The sequence below is a fragment of the Lynx rufus genome, unplaced genomic scaffold, assembly GCF_022079265.1.
Source record: "Lynx rufus isolate CCGP_SWC_20201006 ecotype Redwood Valley unplaced genomic scaffold, mLynRuf1.p SCAF_8, whole genome shotgun sequence".
NCBI classification, from domain to species: Eukaryota; Metazoa; Chordata; class Mammalia; order Carnivora; family Felidae; genus Lynx; species Lynx rufus.
Genome location: NW_025814896.1, coordinates 7,942,470 through 7,966,600, shown reverse-complemented (window position 1 = coordinate 7,966,600; position 24,131 = coordinate 7,942,470). Strand labels below are relative to the sequence as shown.

At 42.7% G+C, this 24,131-nt stretch overlaps 1 protein-coding gene across 2 annotated transcripts in view; it reads left to right on the top strand.

Moving 5' to 3' along the window:
• The window catches only part of DOK5 (docking protein 5), a 152,841-nt gene that overhangs the window by 92,336 nt on the left and 36,374 nt on the right, over nucleotides 1–24,131 (top strand). For both annotated transcript variants that reach the window (XM_047069327.1, XM_047069326.1), the window contains 3 exons: nucleotides 11,372–11,486; nucleotides 11,573–11,692; nucleotides 14,083–14,272. In XM_047069327.1, coding sequence (XP_046925283.1) covers nucleotides 11,372–11,486; nucleotides 11,573–11,692; nucleotides 14,083–14,272 — 425 coding nt within the window. The remainder of the gene's footprint in view (nucleotides 1–11,371; nucleotides 11,487–11,572; nucleotides 11,693–14,082; nucleotides 14,273–24,131) is intronic.

Here is a 24,131-nt window from a genome sequence, read left to right as displayed (position 1 = left end):
CTGGACCTGTGTGGACACTTCAGTGTGCACCTCTGTCTCTCTCCCAACTGGGGAAAGAAGTCCGTTTCTCGTAGAGGAGCTCCGAATGTGTGGGAGGAAGACACGTGGTCGGAATTATATCTTGAAAAAGGGAATCAGAGCTAGTTCGGACTGATTTTCAGGCCGTGCCATCCAACAGAATCACAAGCTGGAGCCAGAAAGCACACCCCCAACAAGGGAGCCTTCTGTCACTTCCTGCGTTGGCCCAGGAAAGGTGAGTTGGACCGCCTTCACCATCTGCCTGGAGTCTCTGACGAAGGAAGGTTGCCTCATTGTGGGCGGAAGATTGGAAGTCCCAGATAAGATGGGAGGCAGATGCCACTGGAAGTCTTGAGAAGCAAAGAAGCACCAATACCTCTTCTCAACAGGCTTCGGAAGCGTAACCTAGGTGGACCCCCGTATTCACGTGTACGTGGTCTTCTTCAGATCCGTGCACCGGTTAGAACATGCACTCGTTCGAACAGTTAGCTGGCTGTCCCCACCGAAATGCCTGGGAAGAGCCTGATGGCGGTATCATGTCACAAACAGCATGGTAGGGAGTTGGCATGCCAGTCAGCTAAATGGACAGAGTCAATTCTAGATGGGCGCAGTTGCTCCCCTGATTAAACGCAGTAGTTACACAATTTTGAAATCATAAATGAGTAGTATAGCGATTCTCGTAGTATTTGTGATCTGTGTTTCCAGATTATTTTGCTTTTTTAAGTTTGTTTATTTTTGAGAGAGGAGGGGAGACACAGAGAGAGAATCTTGCAGATGTGGGGTTAGGTGAGAGAATCCAGACCCAGAAAAATACAGACGGTGTTATTCCATTTATATAAAGTTTTTTAGAAGACAGAACTAACCCACCATGATAGAGATCAGAGTAGTGGTCGTATTTGGAGGCAGCATTGGCTGGCCCAGGAAGTCGTGATTGTGACTAAAATGGTTTTCATGAGTCAGTATGTAACTGTGCATAATGGTTACACAGGTGTGTGTCTCTTAAAGATGCGTGCGTGTGCGTGTGCGTGTGTGTGTGAGTGGGTGTGATCCATGGGACCTGCTGTGTATATTCCTGCTCTGGGTGTCTCCAGCCGAATTTCACAGGGCAGGAACCCAGGTTAAAAATCACGGTGCCACATGTACCCACATAAAAGCAAATGGCTTTTGAAAAGCTGAGTTTTCTTCAATATTTTATTTACTGCTTAACTTTTTAAGAGTTTATTTATTTATTTTGAAAGACCGCGACAGAGAGCGAGCAGGGGAAGGGCAGAATGGGAGGGAGAGAATTCCAAGCAGGCTCCCCACTGTCAACACAGAGCTGAACGCGGGGCTCGATCTCACCATGCGTGAGATCGTGACCTGGGCTGAAACCAGGAGTCAAGACGCTTAACCAGCTGAGCCACCCAGGTGCCCCTTGTTCAACATTTTAAGTCCAAGTAGCAAAGATGAGTTTAGACTGTCGTCTTTTAATTTAACAAATACCTTATTATTACTTAGGAATTAAGACTTTAAAGATATGACTTATGGGGCGCCTGGGTGGCGCAGTCGGTTAAGCGTCCGACTTCAGCCAGGTCACGATCTCACGGTCCGTGAGTTCGAGCCCCGCGTCGGGCTCTGGGCTGATGGCTCAGAGCCTGGAGCCTGTTTCCGGTTCTGTGTCTCCCTCTCTCTCTGCCCCTCGCCCGTTCATGCTCTGTCTCTCTCTGTCCCAAAAATAAATAAACGTTGAAAAAAAAATTAAAAAAAAAAAAAGATATGACTTACAATTTGCAGAAACATCTTTTAATATATTTGTCTCCAAAACTGTTTGCATCTTTAGTTTTATCTGCCTGTTCATTTATTCGTTCACTTATTCTTGTATTTTTTAAGGAGCACATGTTATGGAGTGTAGCACTAGGTACAACAGGTGTGTGTGGAAGCCACAAGTTCTAGCTCTGAGTGTGGCTTTACTTTTCCATTCTGTCTGTGAAACCATAATTAACTTACTTCTCTGATACTCACTATTCCTTCTTGTATGGGTTTTATTTATTATTTGTTTAAATCTTTATTTATTTTTGAAAGAGAGACAGTGCGTAAGCAGGGGAGGGGCAGAGAGAGAGGGAGACACAGAATCCCAAGCAGGCTCCAGGGTCTGAGCTGTCAGCACAGAGCCCGACGAAGGGCTCAGATTCATGGATCATGAGATCATGACCTGAGCCAAAGTCAGATGTTCGACTGACTGAGCCACCCAGGCTCCCCTTGTATGGGTTTTAATAATAGTACCAAACGTGTTATGTTATCCTGAGTATTTAGTATTACGTTGTAGCCATTCAGCATTCTGTGATTGACTGAAGTGAGTAGGCTTTGTGAGAAGTAGATATATAACTTGAGAAGTGGATTTATAATAAATTTATAATTTATTTTTACTCTAAGGGAGGTGGGATTTCTTCCCTCATTTAATTAGACTGGCTCTACTTCTGTATAATGGGACACCATGTTGTAAGATTCTTTTGAAAAACTGTAAAGAGCAAATGATTCAGTTACTAAGTAAAACTGGTAACTGATGTCCTAGTCGATCATTATGTATTTGACTAGGAAATCTGGTCTCCTTTGTGCAAAAAACAATACTATTATACAGCGAGATTTGAGAGAAAATCTGTCTGAAAATTCTTGGCCAGAAGAAAATCAAACAGAGGGTGTATTAACCAACTTCTGCTGTGGTAACGGTTCCAAAATCTTAGTACTCTATGGAGACATATATTTATCTCCTGCCTTTGTTACGTGAGGGGTCTGGGTTGCCTGTGGATGTATGGAGCACAGGTGGATTAATTTCACTCAGTTGAGAGCCATCTGGCTGTACTCAGAGATCCAGGAAGGTGGGGAACATTATTCTCATAGTGGAAGGTTGAAGCTCAAGGAGGACAAAACTGACCTAATTATGCACACTTTTGAAGCATCTTCTTGGATGTGGCACATCAGGTCACAGTCTGTTGGCCAAAGCCAATTGCACGGCCGCAACCAAACTCATTGGTAAAGAATCAGAAGGGCTGGGAGAGAATGGATGATGGTGAACAAATAAATGATAGAAAATGAAGACAACTCTGAGGGGCAGAATTTACCTTTGGTCTTATTTTACATTCCTCCAAATCCTAGAGACAGAATCATTTTGCCAAATCTTATCATTACCTAATCTTTTCCAGCCTCCATGCTTAGAAGCGTACATTATGCATCAGAGAGCTTCCTATTTAGTGTTCATTATCTTTTACCAGCAGAATTTTTGAGGAGCCACTATCTTCTGTGAATTTTTAATTAGTCTGTGATAATTTCCGTCAGAAAGAAAGAGCCCCAGGATGTGCAAAACCTAACCAGGGCTTTTGAAAGTAAACATACAATTTCTAGAGAAAAATCAAGCATTGCAAAGGCCCTACTATTGACATCTTACATCCCCACCTACAATTCATAAAGCTTCCAATTTCCCTTCTGCTTGTTTCTTTCTTTCTTTAAATAATGGACATCCTAACATGTGAGAGGTGATACCTCGTTGTGGTTTTGATGTGCATTTCCTTAAAGATTAGTGATGTTTAGCAATTTTCCATACACCCGTTGGCAATTTCTAGGTCTTTGGAAAAATGTCTGTGAAACTCATTTGCTCGTTTTTTAATTGGGTTGCTTTTTAGTTATTGAGTTGTAGGGGTTCCTTAACAGATTTTGGATATTAAGCCCTTATCAGATATATGGTTTGTAGATATTTTCACCCATTCTTTAGGTTGCCTTTTCACTCTGTTGTTTTCCTTGCTGTGCCAGAGTTTGTTTGTTTGTTTGTTTGATGTTTTTTGTCTGTTTTTCAGTGTTATTGCCTGTGCTTTAGGTGCCATATCCAATAAATCTTTGCCAAAACCAATGTTTTGAAATTTTTTTCTGCCATGTTTTCTTAGACTTAAGGACATACACTTAAGTCTTTAATCAATTTTGAGTTGATTTTTGTGTAAGATGAGGGTCCGGCTGCATACTTTTGCATGTGGATATCCAGTTTCCTAACTGAATTTGTTGAAGAAACTCTCTTTTACCCATTGTGTATTCTGGGCATTTGTGCAGCCGTTTATTTCTGAGCTCTTTATTTTATCCCATTGGTCTGTATGTCTTTAGGCCAGTCCCATCCTGTTTTGATTACTGCTGCTTTGTAATATGTTTAGAAGTCAGAGAGTGTGAAACCTCCAGTTTCATTCTTTCTCGAGATCATTTTGACTACTTTCGATATTTGATATTCAGGGTGCTTTGTGGTTCCATATGAATTTTAGGGTGACCTTTTTGTATTTGCAAATAGTGCAGTGGGATTTTGAAACAGATTACATTGAGTCTGTGGATAACTTGAAGTAGGACATTTTAACAATATTAAGTCTTTCAATGCATGAGCCGGGGATGTCTTCCCATTTATTTGTACCTTATTTAATTATTTTCAGCAGTGTTTTGTAGTTTTCAGTGCATAAATCTTTTTCTTCCTTGGTTAAATTTAGTCCTAAGTATTTTATTCTTTTTATAATTTTTTTTAATGTTTATTTATTTTTGAGACAATGCGAGGGACAGAGTGCAGTCAGCAGAGGGGCAGACAGAGGGAGACACAGAATCCGAAGCGGGCTCCAGGCTCTGAGCTGTCAGGCCAGAGCCTGACGTGGGGCTCGAACTCATAGACCGTGAGATCATGACCTGAGCCAAAGTTGGACGCTCAACCGACTGAGCCACCCAGGTGCCCCAGTATTTTATTCTTTTTAATGTTGTTTTAAATAGGATTGTTCAGGGGCACCTGGGTGGCTCAGTCGGTTAAGCGGCCGACTTCAGCCCAGGTCATGATCTCGTGGTCCGTGAGTGTGAGCCCCGTGTCGGGCTCTGTGCTGACAGCTCAGAACCTGGAGCCTGTTTCGGACTCTGTGTCTCTCTCTCTCTCTGACCCTCCCCCCATTCATGCTCTGTCTCTCTCTGTCTCAAAAATAAATAAACGTTAAAAAATAAATAAATAAATAAATAAATAAATAAATAAATAGGATTGTTCACTGTCAGTACCTAGAAACACAATTGATTTTTGTGTGTTTATTTTCTATCCTGCAACTTTACTGAATTCATTTATTCTAACAGGTGTGTGTGTGTGTGTGTGTGTGTGTGTGTGTGCGTGCGCGTGTGCACACATGTCTATATGTGTAAGAGAGAGATCTTTAAGGTTTTCCACATGTAAGATTATGTCATACAGTAAAAAAGAAAAGCAATAATACAAAAAGATAAGCAATATGAGCCTACCCGGACCCTTAATCCTTCTCGCTACATACATATAAGAATATATATGTGTGCAAGCATGCATGTATAAACATTATCTTTTATAGAAGTGGAAACCAACTACTGTATACATAGTATATAAAACTGTAGTTTTGTTAAATCTGTACATAGATTTATGTGTCTATGTATAGACTTAATAGAACCATTTGTGTTTCAAATACAGTGTTTAAACATTTTCTATTTTAAATTGTAGTTCTTCAGTTGAAGCCCAGTGTGCCATATGGATTTAGCTTGTGACGCTCTAACAGTGCGTGTGGCTCTCAAAGTAATTTATAAATCCCAATAATCAATTAAGCCCTTGCTTTGGTGAGATATGCAGGGAGCAATTCCAGGTAACTGAGTACTGAGATAATGTTCTGATTCCAAACACCCAATTCTCTTGTTCATGCATTGTTTTCCTCTGACTGGATAATTTCAAAGGACTTGTGTTCAGGTTTTCTGATTCTTTCTTCAGCTTGATCACATCTGTTGTGAACCCCGAGTTGAATTTTCACCTCAATTATTGTCTTCTTCGGCTCGAGACTTCTGTTTGGTTCTTCCCCTGTGCAAAACCAGTCCGTAAAGTCTGAGAGAGGTAGCTGTATTTTCAAATGTGTGGATCCCAGCACAAGCTTACAAGGGACAATGAAGAAACAGGAAACATGGCTCGATCAAAGTAACTAAATCTTTAGAAACTGACCCTAAAGAAATGGAAGTATATGAACTACCTGAGAAAGAATTAGAAATAACCATCATAACAATGCTCAGTGTGCTCAGAAAGCACATTTTGGCCAGATTAAAGGGGGGGGAATGCAAAAGCATGGAGATACTGATTTCCTTAGGTCCACTGGTTTTCATGAGCAGCACAGCCTTATGGGGAAGGTGGGTGGAGAGATGCCTGGGGGCTGTGAGGGGGACTGCTGAAAAGGCTCATTCTTGAGTGCAGATATCAAGGGCAGGAGGTCAAATGTTAAAACCTATAAGCAAACATAGTCCTTGCCAAATAAGTTAATTCCTGCCTCAGAGCCTTTGCACTTAACATTACCTGTGCCTTGAATGGCTGGGCCCAGTGATTCATAGGATTCACTTTTTCACATCTTAGGAGCCTCTGCTCAACTGCTCCCTTCTCTGAAAGGGCATCCTTCCCCCTTAGGTAAAAGAGCAAAATTCTCCTGAGCCCACACTAGATCCTTTTTCACAGCTTTGTCCTCATAGCACCTTCTTTATCCCTGCCTGGAAAAATGGTTCTTTATTTTCTCCCTTTAAATATGAACAAACAATGAGTTAAAAGTTTTGATGAATGAATGGATTCAAGGAAGATTCTTGACGAGGGAATGCCGGCTCTACTATAATTGTATTACAGTAGCTCCCTCCTTGATGCTGTTACACCTTGAAGAAGTTTTTACATTTTATTTGCGAATCTGTATAAAGAGCTGGTGTAATTCATGTAGATCTTAGGGTGTGTCTTTTCTCTTGCACAGTGCAGGAAAAATAAAATCTCTGACCACAGAGGCTCAGGAGGGAGTTTTCCTCAAAAGTTTTGAACTTGGTAGGAAATAACTTTTGATTGATCTGAGACGTAAGGTGAAGACAAGATATTCAGACTAAAGGTGTACTGAAGGTATTGCACACCCATGGTCTTGAGTGCTCATTCTCTTTGAGGTCGTATTGAGAATCCAATGCAGTCACTTATTTATTTATTTAGAAAGAGAGAGAGCATGAACAGGGAGGAGCAGAGAGAGAGAGACAATCCCAAGCAGGCTCCACACTGTCAGTGCAGAGCTCCTCGTGGGACTCGATCCCATGAGCCATGAGATCATGAGCCACCCAGAGGTGCCCCAGTGCAGTCACTTCTGATGGTGAGTGACACTTATTAGCCCTTATTTAAAACAGCATTCATATCGGGGCACCTGGGTGGTTCAGCTGGTTAAGCGTCTGACTTCATTTCAGGTCATGATCTCACAGTTAGTGAGTTCAAGCCCTGCATCAGGCTCTGTGCTGACAGCTCAGAGCCTGGAGCCTGCGTCCGATTCTGTGCCTTCCTCCCACTCTCTCTGCTCCTCCCCTTCATGTGCTCACTTTCTCTCTCTCCCTCTCTCTCTCAAAAATAAATGAACATTTAAAAAATAAAATATTAAAAAAATAAGATAACATTCCTATCAAAAAATAACCTGAGACCTTATCAAAATCTATGCTTGCTTCCAGAGATTCATTAGGGGCAAATTATTTCTTTTTAAAAGGAATATTAAAAAATACATCCTGCTTTGATTTTTCTCATTTACAAAATGGAGTGATGGTGGAAATAAATATGTCTTATACACGTTTTAAAGCGACTTACAAACATATCTGCAAATGTCCTCATGATTTTCATGGTAGCATGTATTTTGAGAAGGGCTCTGTTACGGATTTGTGTAAATTGCGATTCTTTCAAAAGAACTGTGTATGTGGGGGGTGCTGGGGGTGGGTAAGTGTGCAGGCATGTGCTCATTGAGAGGTGGTTCTGAATTGGGGGCAGAGACTTTTGCGTTGGAACCCAATAGTCCTTTGACACATGAAAAACATCACCCTGCCTACTCTATGAGCACTCAGTCACCACCCCCGAGCTGGAGGTGTTGGGTTGCTTATTATTTAAACCAATTTCCCAAATGGGTAATTGTGTTCTGACTCATGCAATTCTCCCTACATTTCCTGACTCTTTCAGGTGACTTTCCTTCCTCTTTACCTTTAATGGATGTGTAATGAAATGACATATTTCAAAGTCATTGCTGTGCCTCAGGTTAGGGTGGATTAGGCTTATATAATGTTTCAGTAGAGGGTCATCATAAAGCCTGGGCACCTAAGCCCTACTCCTACACCCCCTCCTGTCCTCCCCACCTTACACACCAGTGAAAAGAAAGAAGTCCTCGCATATGAGATGACTTTCTGAGCTAAAGATTGTCTGTGCTGAAAGTATTTAGAGTTAGTCCTTAGTATTTCAGATGGGTGAAGAGCACAGACAGGCTTTGGGGTCAGTTTGCCCCCATTTAAAATGTGGTTCTGCCATGTTTTAGCTGGGAACTTGAGCACATGACTTTGACCTTTCTCATCCACAGCTTCTTCGGCTGGAAAATACTGATAATAATATCTATGTCCTCGGGTGTTCATGAAGATGAAATGAAACATGTTATGTGAGGATAGTGTAAGCCCAGTGTGTGGCATGTGGTGTAGACTCAATAAATGTTGACTCTCAGATGATTGTTTGTCATCGATTCATTCTGTCAATAAGTCATTGATAGGTGACTCACGTCTAGCTGGGTGCTGGAGAGATAGATGGATTAATTACAACAACAGGTAATAGAAGGAAGCTTCACGCAGCACACACAGGAACAGAGAGAAGGCGACCGACCATTAATTCACCCTGAAGTCAGGGCAAGTTTCCAAGAGGAAGTGGGCCTTTCAGGAAAAGTGAAATTTCCCTGGAGAAAGAGGCATTCACCTCGGAGACGCACCATGCAAGCAAATCTCCAGGTGTGTTTGGTGTTTTGTTCATCAAATCCACACATATTCATTGAGTATATGGATATGTATTGAGTATACATTCATTGAGGATGGTGATAGACTCTGTATTAGGTTCGGGGGACACAGTGGTGAGCAAAAAACTTTCACCCTAGAGGCAAGATGGGTGCCAAACCACAGCCCATATGGCCATAAAAGGTCTCTGAGGGCAAAGATGTCATTGAATGATAGACCCTGGAGGCTCTGATTAGATGAGGGATAAGGGGCGTCCAGTAGTGCCCTGCAGGTGACCAAGATTTAAACTAAGACCCATAAGGTGGGTTCAAGTGAAGTAAGGAGAGAGTGGGGAAGGCTCTGTGCCAGGAGAATCATGGTGCATTCTGGAGCCTGAACTAAAAGCCAGTATGGCTGGGACTTAAGGGGAAGGTATCAGAGAGGAGGCTGGTCAGATAGCTCCAGGGAAGACCACAGAGGGGCTTGAGGGTCACTCCAAGGACTTGGCTGCTTGTCCCAAGTGCAGTGGGAAGTCACTGAAGTGTTCTGTTTTATGCACGAAAATGCTGGAATCAGGCTTGTGTTTGAAAAGATAATTTGGATGCTGTGTTAACAGTGAATAAATGGGGTTACCATGGACGTGGAGAGACCAATAAGTAGGTGTGGCAAGACGATAGTGTTTGTACTGGGGCACTGGCACAAAAATACACAAACAAAAAATAAACAGGGGGCCTGGATGGCTCAGTCAGTTAAGAGGCCGACTCTTGATTTCAACTCGGGTCATGCTGTCACAGTTCGTGAGCTTGAGCCCTGCACCAGGCTCTGTGCTGACAGTGTGGAGCCTGCTTGGATTCTCTCTCCCTCTCTCTCTGCCCCTCTCTGCCTCTGTCTCTCTCTCAAAATAAATATAAAGTTAAAAAAAATTTAAAACAAAAAGTAAACAGATGCATCTGGTAGACTCCGAGGGACGTGGAGTAGCTGGAGAATAAAGTTGGTAATGTTGAGTTACTGAAACTACCTGCTAAGGTAGAGAGTACTGTGGCCGGCTTTGAGGGAACACTGATGTGTTAGTCCATATGGGCTGCCATGAAAAAAGAATACCATAGACTGGTAGCTTATAAACCACAGAAATTTAATTCTCACAATTCTGGAGTCTGGGAAGTCCAAGGTCAAGGCACTGGCAGATTTGGGGGCTGGTGAGAACGTGCTGTCTGGTTCATAGAAGGCATCTTCTTTCTGTGTCCTTACGTGGTGAAAGGGATGAGGGGGCTCTCTGGGGTCTCTTTTATGAGGGCACTAATCCTGTTCAGTAGGGCTCCACCCTCAAGACCTATCAGCCTCCAAAGGCCCTACTTCTTAATACCATCACCTTGAGGGGTAGGATTTCAACATGTACATTTGGGAGGCCACAGATACTGGGAGTATAGCAACTATGATGATATTTTATGCAAGAAATTTGCATTTATACTATAAAGAGAGCCAATGCAGGTTAAGAAGTAGGGGAATGAAATAATCAGGTCACTTTATGTGTGGAGGACTTTTTACCTCCCCTACTTCTTGAGCTAGGCACTCCTTGAATTTAGAATAATAGATAAGAGATGGTTATCTAGGCAGAGATTGATGGGAGATATATTCTTTTAGATAACACAGAAGAGATATCCTAAGGGGAAGTTAGACTTGTCAGAAAGAGTTATTTATCTTACAAAGACCCTGAAGCCACCTAAGCCTTCTCTCCTGCAGGAGCCAGTCATCACAGCCCCAACGCAGCAGATCTTCTGGATGGAACTGGAGGAGAGGCAGCCATTTTGGAAACACAATAAGCCAATACCCTTAGTTGCGGGGGAGGGAGAGGGTAGTGGTTTGTAAGTGTTAATTTTATGAAAGTTTATAAAAGGGACCAAGACTGTGGGAGAGAAGAAGGAAAGAGAGAATGTCTGATGGAGAAAAACCTTCTCTACTGATAGGAAAAAGGTGATACCACGAAGAATCTAAACAGAGGCCCTGTACGCATTGAGAAGCTAGGCGTAAGTCAGAGAGAGTAGGGAGGTGTGGTACAAAACCACTGTCTGTCTTGGAATATATGACTTGAACCCCGAGTAGAGGGGCATTTGGGGGACTTCTGACACTCCATTTCTGATTATCAAAGAGTGAGGTGACTGAGTTATGAATTGGGTCACCACTCCCTCCCTCCCTTGCGGTCAGTACGTGTAAGTTGCCTTCACGGGAAGTACCTCGAGGGGTTGGAGTATTGGAAAGGCCTTCCCAGTGATGGGATACAGACCTGAGAACTGTTGATTAGGTAGACTCTTTGGGTAGATAATTCTCCCTCTGTGAAGTTTTGAGTCCGTGCCACTTAATATTCAGGAAATTGAAAAAGGAAGGTCATTCGTTAATTTTTCTTGCTGCATATTGAGGATAACACACCGAAATAATCCGCAGCTTTCCAAAACGCACCTTTCTGTCGAGGGGTGTTCATCTGTGGCGTGCCTTCCACTGAACGTGCCTCTCCTGAGTGTGGTGGTATGGACCGGGCACGTTCACGCAGGGAGTGTGATCAGACTTGCAGTTGTCCGTTTTTCAGGTGACAGAACTCAACAATGTGAAGAACGTAGCCCGGTTGCCAAAGAGCACCAAGAAGCACGCCATAGGAATCTATTTCAATGACGACACCTCCAAGACCTTTGCTTGTGAATCAGGTTCGTCCGAGGTGGGGAGGGCTTTTGCCTGTAGCTTTTAAGTGGGTGCTGGGCATGCATGGTGATGTTTCTGGACATTCCCACAGATCTGGAGGCCGATGAATGGTGCAAACTGCTCCAGATGGAGTGTGTGGGCGCACGGATCAATGACATCAGCCTCGGAGAGCCTGACTTACTGGCTACTGGGGTTGAGAGAGAACAGAGTGGTATGTAAAGAAAATTCTCTCCTTCGCTCTATTTGACATTGTTTTTATCCCCATCCAGTACACCGTAAGACATCTTCGTTATGTCAGATTTTTGAAGTTATAAGAAAAGTATACAGAAAGAAGGAAAAAGAACCTTTTATTGCACCTAAATCCTGTGTTCATATTTCAGTGTATTTCTTTTCCTAAGATGTTTTCGATGCATAAATATGAATGTATCTGCATTAATAACACCAGCTAGAAATCGGGGTGGGGGACCTGCTATGCACCAGTTTCTGTGGCAGATGCATTAGGTCATTTAATTTTCCCAGCAGCTCCGTGACAGGGGCACTGTTCCGTCCCCCTGTTTTACAGATGAGGAAACTGAAGCTTTTGTTCCAACTCCAACAGCTGGTGTTTGATACAAGACCACACTCCTGAGCCTGTATTCATAATATGCTGATTTTAAGGCATAGTGTTTTGTTTTGTTCTTTTTGGTCTTGCATTTTTCACTGAAAGTATTTCATTGAAAGTTTTCCAACATTTTTAATAGAATCCGGACATCACGAATGTTTCATCATCTTTAAACCCTCCTAATTCTGTGATTTTTTTTTTTTCCCATTAAAACACTTGAGCCAGCTCCTTGAGCTCAACACTCAACCTGGGAATAAATCATTTGAGGTAATAATGACCAGAATACCCATGATCATTTCAGCAAAACTCACTGTTGGTTTACAGTATGAGCCTGGAGGTGAGGAATGATTTCTTTGTTTCCAGGTGACCAAGCCTTTTGACAGGGCGGATTGGATCCCAGAATCCTGTTCTGTTGTAGCCTGAGGATGCACCTGTATGGACCTGAGCAGATGCCTCACAGATATTTGCATGTGAAGCCAGACCTAAAGAGGAAGATAGGACAGGATTTGATTTCTTTTTTTAATCTAGAGTGCTCCGCTCAGCACTTTTTTTCACAAATTTATATTTGTGAAGCTCTATCCTGATAACGCTACAGAGTCCCAGGATGGGCTGTGCCTAGGAATTCCCTTTACTATACCACAACCAGGCCTCAGTTTCCTCTTCTGTCAAATAGGAATAAGAATACCCCTGGTACATAACTACTAGGGATTACTACAAAACTCAGCTACCTCTTTGAAGGCACTTTACGATATTAATTTGCATGACTTCAAGTAATTGTAACTAAAGCAGTCACTCTTACACTTGCTGTTATTCTCGAGTGAAGTAAAGTTATAGAACTTCAAGTGAACAAATTGGTAATGGTCTCTCTTACTTTTTTACTTAAGGATGAACTCTTTGTGACTTGCTGCAGAACTCCCCAGGGAGACATTTTACTCCATTAGAATATACTTTTAAAATAATAGTTGCTAGAAAGCAGCAAATAATTGGTGATTGGGAGTTGGAAATAACAGAAAATTTGAAAAATAGACCCATGAAAGCAGTCATGACACTCCTATTTACTAAACTCAACTAAAATCTATAAGAATTCTAGTGACTTCCTTATTATAAAATGATTAATTTAAAATACCACTGATAATGATTAGTGCCGCACTATCTTGTCAGATTTAGGCAATCTACCTTAATGATGGATGGGTGAAAATGTTCACTCCAGTAATATTTGTGTTCATATTTCACTCAAAGATTTTTGACTCTGTAACTTCCTAAATTAATGAATTTTATAGAGGTAGAACAGAAATGCCATGACTGAATCTGTGGGGATGAAAATGTGGTTGCAGTCATAAACCAAGTCGTTTATGTAGAGACATCTTGGTTAAATTTTAACAGTCATCCAAATAAGCAAATGGAAATTTGTAGAGTTCTTGCTAAAACGAGTTCAAATATATCTATTGGATTTTTCACAGACTGCTGGGTCAGTTAAGTGCACGGTATTAGCATGGAGTTTTATTTAAATGATTTGGGATATAGTTTTACTCATTTGGTTATGAAAATTATATGTTGATCAGTGTAACTTTAATATCATTAAATCATGCGACAGTTATTTGCACCTGCATCTTTTGTGAACACAAAGTGTGGGTGGAATTAATGTGTACTTGGCAGGAAAAAAAACATTTTTAATGGTTCCATTGCTCTCGTCTTCTACTGGCAGACACGTTTTTTTATTATGCAAATTAAAAAATTCTAAACATGGTCTTTGCTCAGGCAAATAGTGTTTAGTGTATGTTGACTGCCAGACTGTGTCATTATCATGTTATTTAATATGGTCTTAATTTAAAAAAATCATTTTCTGGCGCTGTGAATTCATGAGAAAGGTTTATCTTCCTGAATATTCAACCTGCACCTAGAATGTGAGCTAGCATTATTTTGAAATGCCTCTTTGTTCCTACGTTGTCTTTGATGTTTCATTCCCGGGATTTTAGACTAACCTTTTGTTTTTCTCCCAGAGAGATTCAATGTGTATTTGATGCCATCCCCTAACTTAGATGTACATGGCGAATGTGCCTTGCAGATTACATATGAGCACATCTGTCTTTGGGACGTCCAGAATCCCAGAGTCAAACTCATCTCTTGGCCGCTAAGTGCCCTGCGGCGGTACGGGCGAGATGCTGCTTGGTTCACTTTTGAGGCAGGGAGGTGAGTTTCATGACTGTTCTCCTACTTATTTTTTCCTTTTCCCAGGTTGGCCTATGAGATCCACCCTGAAGTGCGCTTCTACAAATGCGTAGAGCTCCAGCCCTGTAATGCCAGGCGTATTGTAAAGTAGTCAGATATTCCATATGGCTTTATTTCCCATGGAGAGTGCTCAGCAATGTGATGTAAACTTTCATTGCGCAGTTTGATTCCATACCACAAACTGACATAGAATTAGGTGAAAATGCCAGAAAGGTACCATCTACCGGGTCATGCGGAACACAGGCCAGCTTCTTGGGTTTTGGGAAACACCCATAGTGTTAATCTGTTTATGTTTTCTCCTTGGCTGACTATGGTAGATTATCAATATGAGACACCATTCATTTCTGAAGGTGCCATTGATTGGGTTCCATCCATGGTGTGATGAACCGCACTGACGCTAGGAGGTTGATTCTAGAACTGGCTTATTGCAGTCCATACCCAATAAGCACTTCTAGGCCTTTCCCTTTTTCCTCTTAGAAGTCAATTTTGGAAAGAGAAGATAGTGCCAATGGTGCCAAAAAATTTGGGTCGATCATTAACCAGAAAGAGATTTTAGTCTAATCAGGATCTCATTCTTCTTCCCACCCCCTCACCATTCTTGCTCCCTCAGAATTTAGGCTCTTCTTTTGAGACATTGCAGATAAATTTTATATCTTGGAATTTTAAATGACTAAATTTCAAGATACAAGTCCTTCTGTAAAATTCACATTAAAGTTGAAGGGAATCAGCTTGTGGTTTTAAAAATTTTTGTTTGTTTGTTTGTAAAAGTGGATGGTTCTTCCCAATAGGAATACAATACTTGATACAAGACTAAAAACAGAAGTTGCAAACACGTAAGACCCTAACTTGTGTGAACATATGACAGCAATGCTCCGTTCAACTTAATCTGCTCATTCTGTTATAAGCAAATCCCAATTATTTAAAATTTGCTTTTTAAGTACCTGGAAATTGAAATGCTATAAATGAGTCTCTGAATCTCCCAGAGATGGCAAAGGTCTTCACATTAGAAAATAAAACTGTAATCTTCAGAGCGATGTTCTTTTGTCAGAATTACTTATTTATTATCCTTCTGGGAAAATCTCTGTAGAAAAATCAGAATTTGTTGGGGAAAGTGGCTATATTTTCCTGTTTGGGTCTCCAGAATTATTTATGTATTAACCATAACCAGTGAAATCTATGTATGAAAAATGTTTCACAATAGAAGTAGGCTTTTCTATTGATTGTATGCCTCATATCATCTCCCACTTGTATTTCATATCAATGGACAGTAGAATTCTGCATTGATCAGGGTGTCTTGGGCCTATTTCAGGTAGCACTTATTCAAGCATGAAAATTTTTCAGTTCCTTGAATTTATGGGAATTGTAATAGGAAGAGTATGGCTTTCTGTCATAATCTCTGAAAGCTAAAACCTTAGTAAACTTTTATAGTATCTCATGATGAATATTAAACTTTTTTTGAAATTATCTCAGTCTTTCAAGTTTTCATATTACTCATATATTGCAAAAGTTCAACTTATTCATATTAATCTAGTAGAATTGCTAAGGATCTAGGACATTATTTTAAAGACTGATATTTCTCCTAAGTGTAATAGGAAACCATAGAGATTTTTTAAGCAGGTGTGTGTGTGTGTGTGTGTGTGTGTGTGTGTGTGTACGTGAGAGAGAAAGAGAGAGAGAGAGAGAGAGAGAGAGAGAATGGTGTTTATATTTTGTAGGCAGTGAGATAGAGGTGGCAAGTGGATATATGGGGAGATACCAAAGTAGCTCAGATAAAAGAAATGGCGGATGGAAATTACAGATATATTGGAGACGTAAATTTCAGAAATATTCCAATGGCCTTTGACCCAAAAGCATAAAAGTGCTAACTTGTAAAACGAAAGCATTTGGTTCTATGACTTTAGTCCCTTTATGGTCTGACCTTCAGGGTATCTCGTCGAAGCCATTAGATGATGAGAACACCTACAACCCATACCACACCGTGCTGTGCCTCAAGGATTGCAGGGACTCAGAACACTCAGCTGCTTTTGAATCGTGTTCTTATTCAGTGGTCGTGCTTTGTGGGGCTGATGCTAACTTGCAGTGAGTCACAGAAGGGAGAGTATTGGGAATGTGTTCTTAGGGTCTTGCTCATTTGTCAAACAGCACGGGGGGGACACCCTGGGCTCTAATCTCTATTCTTTATTAGCTGTTGACCTTGGACAGAGGGGTTCGCTTCCCTTGTATGTTTGTCCAAGTCATAACTTCCTTGCAGGACTGTTGTGGGGAACAGCAGTAACGCACACGGATGACCTAGAATAGCGCCGCTTCTCCTCGGCAGTGTCTTTGATGTTTTATTGTGATGACTTTTGGAGCAGGGCTTGGGTTTGCAGGATGCAGACAGTGTTAAACACAAGGTAATGTTCCTAGTTTATATTTTGCCTGAAACTCAAATAAAGATGAATTTTTATGGTTACCATCAAGATGCTCAGGATAATAAGATCATTTGTGTTCCCCCAAGCATGAAGGTTTCATATCTGCCTTGCTTTATTAGTGAAGATAATTTTTTCCTTGGCTATTTTTGGATGTGTTCAAAACAAAGCAGTTTCCTGTTAACTAATATGATTTTCTCCCTGTCTCCTATCGATAAATGAAGAGGAGTTAAGTGTCTCCAGGCAGATAGTTTTCACGTATCCAACATGCATCTGCAAAGATGTTGCAGTATTGCCTTCCAGAACACAAAGAATCTCCCCAAAGACTTTGGGCAAAGTTCTGCTCACTTTCAGCTTCTGTTAGAGTTGGGATGGGGTGTTACTTCTGCTCAAAGGCCCCCCCTTTACCCCACCAAGACTGACACCAGGGCATGTGTAACAGACTGAACTAGAAATTGGAGGGAATGAAATGAAATTACAGCTGTACCACATACTGGCTGTGGGCCTTGAGTGAATGACCTAACTCTCTGAGCTCCATTGGCTGCCTGTAAAATGGGTACAATATATGACATATGTCATAAGATTGCCATGAAGATTAAATAAGGTGTATGTGTGAATGCCTGGCATAATGCTTGGCACATAGTAGGCAGTTGTATCAACCAAACTGAAACAACAGGGAGGAAATTCATTGGCTCACATAACCACAAGTCCAGGAGGTAGGGATGGCTTCAGGCTTGACTTGATTCAGAGTGTACATGACCCTAGGTTTCATCTCTCAGTCCTGTTGCTTCTAGGGTGGCTTTGCTCTGGCTTCACATGGTGGCTTCTAGATGCTTTGGGATCCTCTCACACCATCAGTCAAATAGAAGAGAGAGAAATTCCTACCATATATTGACCGTTACATTCACTGTGTGTCAGGTACTATACTGAGAACTTTATTACACAAGGCACACAGGGTACCAATAGAATGGGTGTTTCTCCCAAAGCAGGAAGGGTGTACTCATGCCATCAAAAGGGGAATGGGTATAAGGTTTAAAAAGGAAAAAAGAACCCTAACAAAATGTGTCCAACATAGCATTTAATAGCTGCTCAAAGCAAATAGGGTAAAGCAGTTATTTGACTGTAATTAGCAATATCACGCATCATGGTGCTGAGATGCAGAACCGTGGTTCTCAACGAAGGGTGCGTTTGTTCCCAGGGGGCATTTGGCAATGTCTGGAGATATTTTTGATTGTCACAGTTGGTCAGGGATACCATTGGCATCTAATGGGTAGAGAGGCCAGAAGTGCTACTAAACATACACAGAACAATCTCCCACAGCAAATAGGTATCTGGTCCAGTTACCCAGTTGAAAAATTCTGTTCCATCCGGCATACCGGCCACGAAGAGTAATCACTAATATTTATGGGGCAAGTTACTACATGAAGGTCACTATACGAAGCATTTTACATGCAGTGTCTCATTCGTATGGTCATGCCATTCACTTATCGTACAAAGTAGGGAATATTACCATTCTCATCTTCAAGGGAGGCTTGGGCACCTGGGTGACTGGTCCGAAGGCATTAGACTAGTAATTGGTAGATTTCTTCACACTCGGGTCTTCTTACTTCCAAACCTTGTAGATGTCTAGAAAGTCTATCGTATTTCATCAGGTTTGTCTATCACATCCATCAGTTACCATATTCCATACTTCCACAGAGCTAGGGAAGAGACGGCGTTCTTACATCACCAGAGGAAAACCGTTTGGATATGCATTAATGTATGAATTCTCCTAATTGCTGGAACCTTCTTTTTTTTTTTTTTTTTTTTCCAGTCTGGAGGACAGGCACATGTAGCCAGGGTTGTTCATCTCTCCTGGGCAGCAGTGTGACGATCGTAGGTCGTCAGAATCTTCTGGATGCTGTTTCTCCTCCTTTCCAGCCCAACATAAGCAAATCCGCTCATACTTCTGTTTTGTTTTCTTCTTTCCTTGAAGAAATCCAGGGTTGAAATACAAGCTCTTTAATAAAACGCAATTGCACCGTGGATTGCCGCTTCTTGCCCCTGGAGACCAGGAAGAACAGTTAGTTTATCTGGTGGGCCGAGAGACATACTGCTTATTTTGTTTGAGGTTTTTCTAGTCTTTTGTTTGTTTCTTTCCACCTCGAAGCTCTGAAACTTCAGCCCAGCACATCAGGCTGGCAGGGGCTCTGATTTTTTTATGGGATGATCCAACGGACAGGAGGATCTCACTGCGTCAACACCTCCCTTGGAACCGTTCTTGAAGCGTTGTTGTTTAAGGAAAGGTGGCCGGTGTCCAGTAGGCTCCCGTTAGTTTTACAGCTGACTGCTGAGTTAGCATGCTTCAGCGTCAGGCTCCGCCTCACCTCCTGACTGACTTAGATTAATACCCTGGGTTTAGCACCTGCAGGAGTGACAGCAGCTCAGGTGACATTTCGCAGCACGTCCTGAATAATTACCACACGAGAGCACTCCTCTTTACCAGCCAGAGAGAGTCTCTGTTGTGCTTTTGACATCATTTTAGGAGAAACTTTTAGGTATGCCAAGAATATGTGAAAATCGACATTGCACGTACAAATTCTTTTTCTTAAATGGAGTGCACAAATTTGTGAAAGGTGTTTGTTTGTTTGTTTGTTTGTTTGTTTGATTAAAGGCCTCTGCGCTGTCTTGGAAAAGCAATTGTTCATTTCTAGTGTGTATCACTCTGAAAACAAGTACTGAGTGAAATCGCTTTGCATCGGAGAAGAATATTGTTTTTCCCTGTAGCAGATGAGTTTACAGGTCAAAGGACCCCTATTCTAATATAAATCTTTGAATATTCTCTATTTCTCTTCTCGATTCTAAGCTACTTAGTAATTTCTCATTTCTGAGTATTTTATAGAGCATACACTCATTCTTATTAAAGAGTTTAAAACAAATTAACAGATAAAATGTACTCCGTTCTTCCTGTACTTCAATCCACAGGGTCTGGATCTCACACTCAAACGAAATCAAGGGTCAGATGCTTAAGTGACGGAGCCACCCAGGCGCCCCTGTGGCCATCTTGTGAAGGAAAAATTTTTGTGTATATTTTTAAATTTTATTTACTTATTTTTCAAGTTTTCTTGAGATCTGATTGACATATAACACTGTTTAAGTTTAAAGCGTACGATGTATATATTGCGAAGTGATAACAACCTTAAGGTTTGTTAACACCTTCATCGCCTCACACAATGTGTGTGTGTGAGAACATTTTAGATCTATTCTCTGAGCAACCTTCAAGGACACAGTAAAGTATTGTTCACTGTGGTCGCCACGCTGGACGTTAGTTCCCCAGAAGTTCATTTTCTAACTGGAAGTTTGTACCCTTTGGCCATCAGCTCCTCATTTTCCCCATCCCCACCCCGAGCTGTTGGTGTCCACTCATCTGTTTCTGTGACTTCAGCTTGGTTGTATTACACACACAAGTGAGATCATATGGAATTGGCCTTTTTCCATCTGACTTACTTCCCTTACCATAATGCTCTCAAAGTCCATCCATGTTGTTACAAACAGCAGGATTTCCTTCTTTTTTATGGCTAACATCACATTGTGTGTGTGTGTGTGTGTGTGTGTGTGTGTATACATGGCACATTCTCTTTATGCATTTCATCCGTTGGTAGACACTTGGCCATTTCCACGTCTTGGCCATTGTAACCAATACTACAGTGAACATGAGGTTCACATATCTCTTTGGGATAGTGACTTCATTTCCTTTGGATAGATCCCCAGAACTAGAATAGCTGGATGATATGGTAGTTCTATTTTTAATTTTTTGAAGAACCTCCATACTGTTTTCCACAAGGCTGTACCAATTTATATTCCTACCAACAGTGCACAAGGGTCTCTAGACTTTCCCGCGCATTCTCATGGACACTTGTTATCGCTTGTCTTTTTCCTCGCAGACATTCTAACAGGTGTGAGATGGTATCTTATTCTGGTTTTGGTTTCCCTGATGGTTAGTGACACTGGGCATTTTTTCACGTACCTGTTGGTCATCTGTACAGTGTAGCCATCACCTGTGGGTGATGATCCACTGGTGTATGTGACCACTTTACATGTGATGGTACCTCACTTTCTAGAAGGGTCTAGTAAATAAAAATGAGCCATTTCCTTCTTTCATCCAATGTTTGTTGAGATCCCCCTAGGAGCCCCATGTGGTTCCGAGCACCGTGGACGTAGCAGTGAATAAAGCATACGGACAGGAGGTTCTCACGTGTTCTGTCATGAAGTTCGCTCTGTGGAGAAGAGGGGATATAGACAATAATGACATTTGAAAAAGTAAAATAGATGTTAGATTGTGTAAGTTCACGGCAAACAATAAAATCATTCAATAGCAAGCGCCCAAAGAGGGGGTGCAATTTTAAGTAGGGTGAGCAGGACTGGCTTTGCCGACTGAGTCAGTGATGCCGACAGAAGACCCAGGAGGAATCATGGAGGCGGCGGGGGGGGGGGGGGGAGCATTCCAGCCAGAAGGACATTGGGGAAAGGTGCCAAGGGGGGTGTACACGGAGCGTGCAGAGAAGATCCAGGAGGCTGACGTGGCAGGAGCAGAGTAAGGGAGGGGGCCACAATGTATGCAAAGGAAGAAACAGAACAGTGTCAGGCCGTGTGGGGCTTGGAGCCACTGTAAAGAATTTGGCTTTTCATCTTAGTTGGGCAGCCATTGTGGGTGGGAAGAGACCACTGCAAGGTTCGAAGGAACAGTCCCCAAGACCTTCCTCACTTCTGACCCCAGTTACAAGTTCGGGGGCTCCCACAACCACCAAACGTTTCAGAATCTGCTAGAATGACCTGGAGTTCACTGACATCTATGAAGTTGGTCAAAGCTTGTACCGCTGAAGGATACAGAGTAGCTACCATCGGATAAAGGAGGGGCTGTGGGAAGTGCCCGGCATAGAGATTCTGTGTCTTCTCCCTGTGGAGTCAGAACACTGTACTTTTCTCATACCGGTATGTGACAGTCCCCACGGAGTGTTGTCAACCGGGGACGCTTCCCAGCCACAGCGTTTAGAGTTTTGATTGAGGCTCCACTCCATGCTTGCTTGGTCGGTTCATCGATTACCCGCCTGGCTCATCTCAACCTCCAGGTCAGCTGATAGCACGTGACCCAAAGCCTCACCCTAAACCCCCTCGTTACTATTTGTCTCACCCAAGAACCCAGGCAAACAAAAATCACCTCCCATGTTGGCAAAGGCCAGACCAGATTGTTTGGACAAGATTAAATTTTTCCCTACACGGGAAGGGATTAGCCAAGAGGTGACACGGTCTGACTTTTTTTTTTTTTCTTTAACTCAGGCTAAAAGCAGCTGGGAGGGGGCGTTGTAGTGCTCACGGTGAGGACGAGGGTGGCTCCCGGCACGCTGGTAACAAGGAACGTGGACTTAGATGTTTGGATACTGACATGTTTTGAAGCTAGTGCCCAAAGCTGACTGACTGGACGTGGGTGAGGAGACAGAGGAATCGGGATCCTCCGGGAGCCGTTGGAACGGCACAGGCACGCCTGGGGGGCCAGCTTGGGGTGGGGGTGATCCGACTTCAGTCTGGGGCATGCGAACTTCAAGGTTTGTTCAGAAGTTTCCCTCTGTTGCTCACCTGGCTTTTCATTCTCTTGGGGGTCAGTAAAGCCACACTTCGCGTTTGGGTTCAGAAACTGTGAAATAGCCCTCCCTTTCATCCTGCTGCTTATAGAGCACTACAGCGGGAAGAACGGGGGGCAGTGCTCCCTGAGATCTAGGTCAGGGCATAGCATGGGGAAAAACGGGGGAAAAGTGTTTCTTTGACTTTACATGTTCATAGAACATGAGGAACAGACGTATTAATAAACAACCCACTGTCTTTTACACTGACCACATTTTATGACTTTGGATTGTTTGGGTTTGGTTTTGTTTTCATAAACTCGAGTCTAAAAAGTGATTATGGCAGGGGTGCCTGTGTGGCTCCGTCAGTTAAGAGTCTGACTCTCAGTTTCGGCTCAGGCCATGATCTCAGGGGTCATGAGATCGAGCCCCGCATCGGGCTGGGCTTTGTGCCGATTGATGGGCGCCTGCTTGGGATTCTCTCTCTCCCTCTCTCCCTGCCCCTCCCCTGCTCATGTTTCCCCTTCTCTCTGTCTTTCTCAAAATTAAATAAATAAACATTTTTTAAAAACACCTTTTTTAAAAAGTTAAAAAGTGATGATGGCAGCGTCTGTACACATTTAAGGGAACCGTTAGGAAGCCTGGTGACATGGATGGTGGAGCCACAGGAGAAGGGACAGCGTGTGGCCGAGCACCCTCTGAACTGGAACCTCCTCTTCCTCTCGTCCACCGGGCTGACGGGCTTTTTTTTTTTTTTTTAACGTTTATTTATTTTTGAGACAGAGAGAGACAGAGCATGAACGGGGGAGGGTCAGAGAGAGGGAGACACAGAATCTGAAACAGGCTCCAGGCTCTGAGCGGTCAGCACAGAGCCCGACACGGGGCTCGAACTCACGGACCACGAGATCATGACCTGAGCCAAAGTCAGCCGCCCAACCGACTGAGCCACCCAGGCGCCCCTTGACGGGCTTTATTTAAGGTGGCAGCGTCTGTACACATTTAAGGGAACCGTTAGGAAGCCTGGTGACATGGATGGTGGAGCCACAGGAGAAGGGACAGCGTGTGGCCGAGCACCCTCTGAACTGGAACCTTCTCTTCCTCTCGTCCACCGGGCTGACGGGCTTTTTTTTTTTTTTTAACGTTTATTTATTTTTGAGACAGAGAGAGACAGAGCATGAACGGGGGAGGGTCAGAGAGAGGGAGACACAGAATCTGAAACAGGCTCCAGGCTCTGAGCGGTCAGCACAGAGCCCGACACGGGGCTCGAACTCACGGACCACGAGATCATGACCTGAGCCAAAGTCAGCCGCCCAACCGACTGAGCCACCCAGGCGCCCCTTGACGGGCTTTATTTAAGGTGCTGCTAACACTCAGACACAGTATACCTCCTGCAGCCGGAGAAACAAATCCCCCCGGTCATTTGCATTACAATCTTTGTTTAATGAAAGCTTCTTCTTTTCTTAAAGGGAGAATCACATTCCCGAATTCACATCTCCCTTCTCAGAGAAGAGAGGTTTGTATTATTCTGTGTTCACAACCCGTGAGCCTCAAACACAGACTTTCTTCCCCAGCCGCACGCCTCCCACCGCCGTGCAGCTGTTTTTCGCTTTCCCGCTACTCCGGGCTGTGATTACACAGTTTCCATCCAGGCAGAGATGTGGTCGTGCCTCGTCCCTGAAGTTTTCCCCGAGGACCGCCTCTCCTTGGCTTTGACATTTTAAAGGGTTAAAATAACAACAACAAATCCTCATTAGCTGCTTACCTTGACTTGAGATCCTTTCCTAAAGATAAAACACAGTTTCCCCGCTCTCAAAG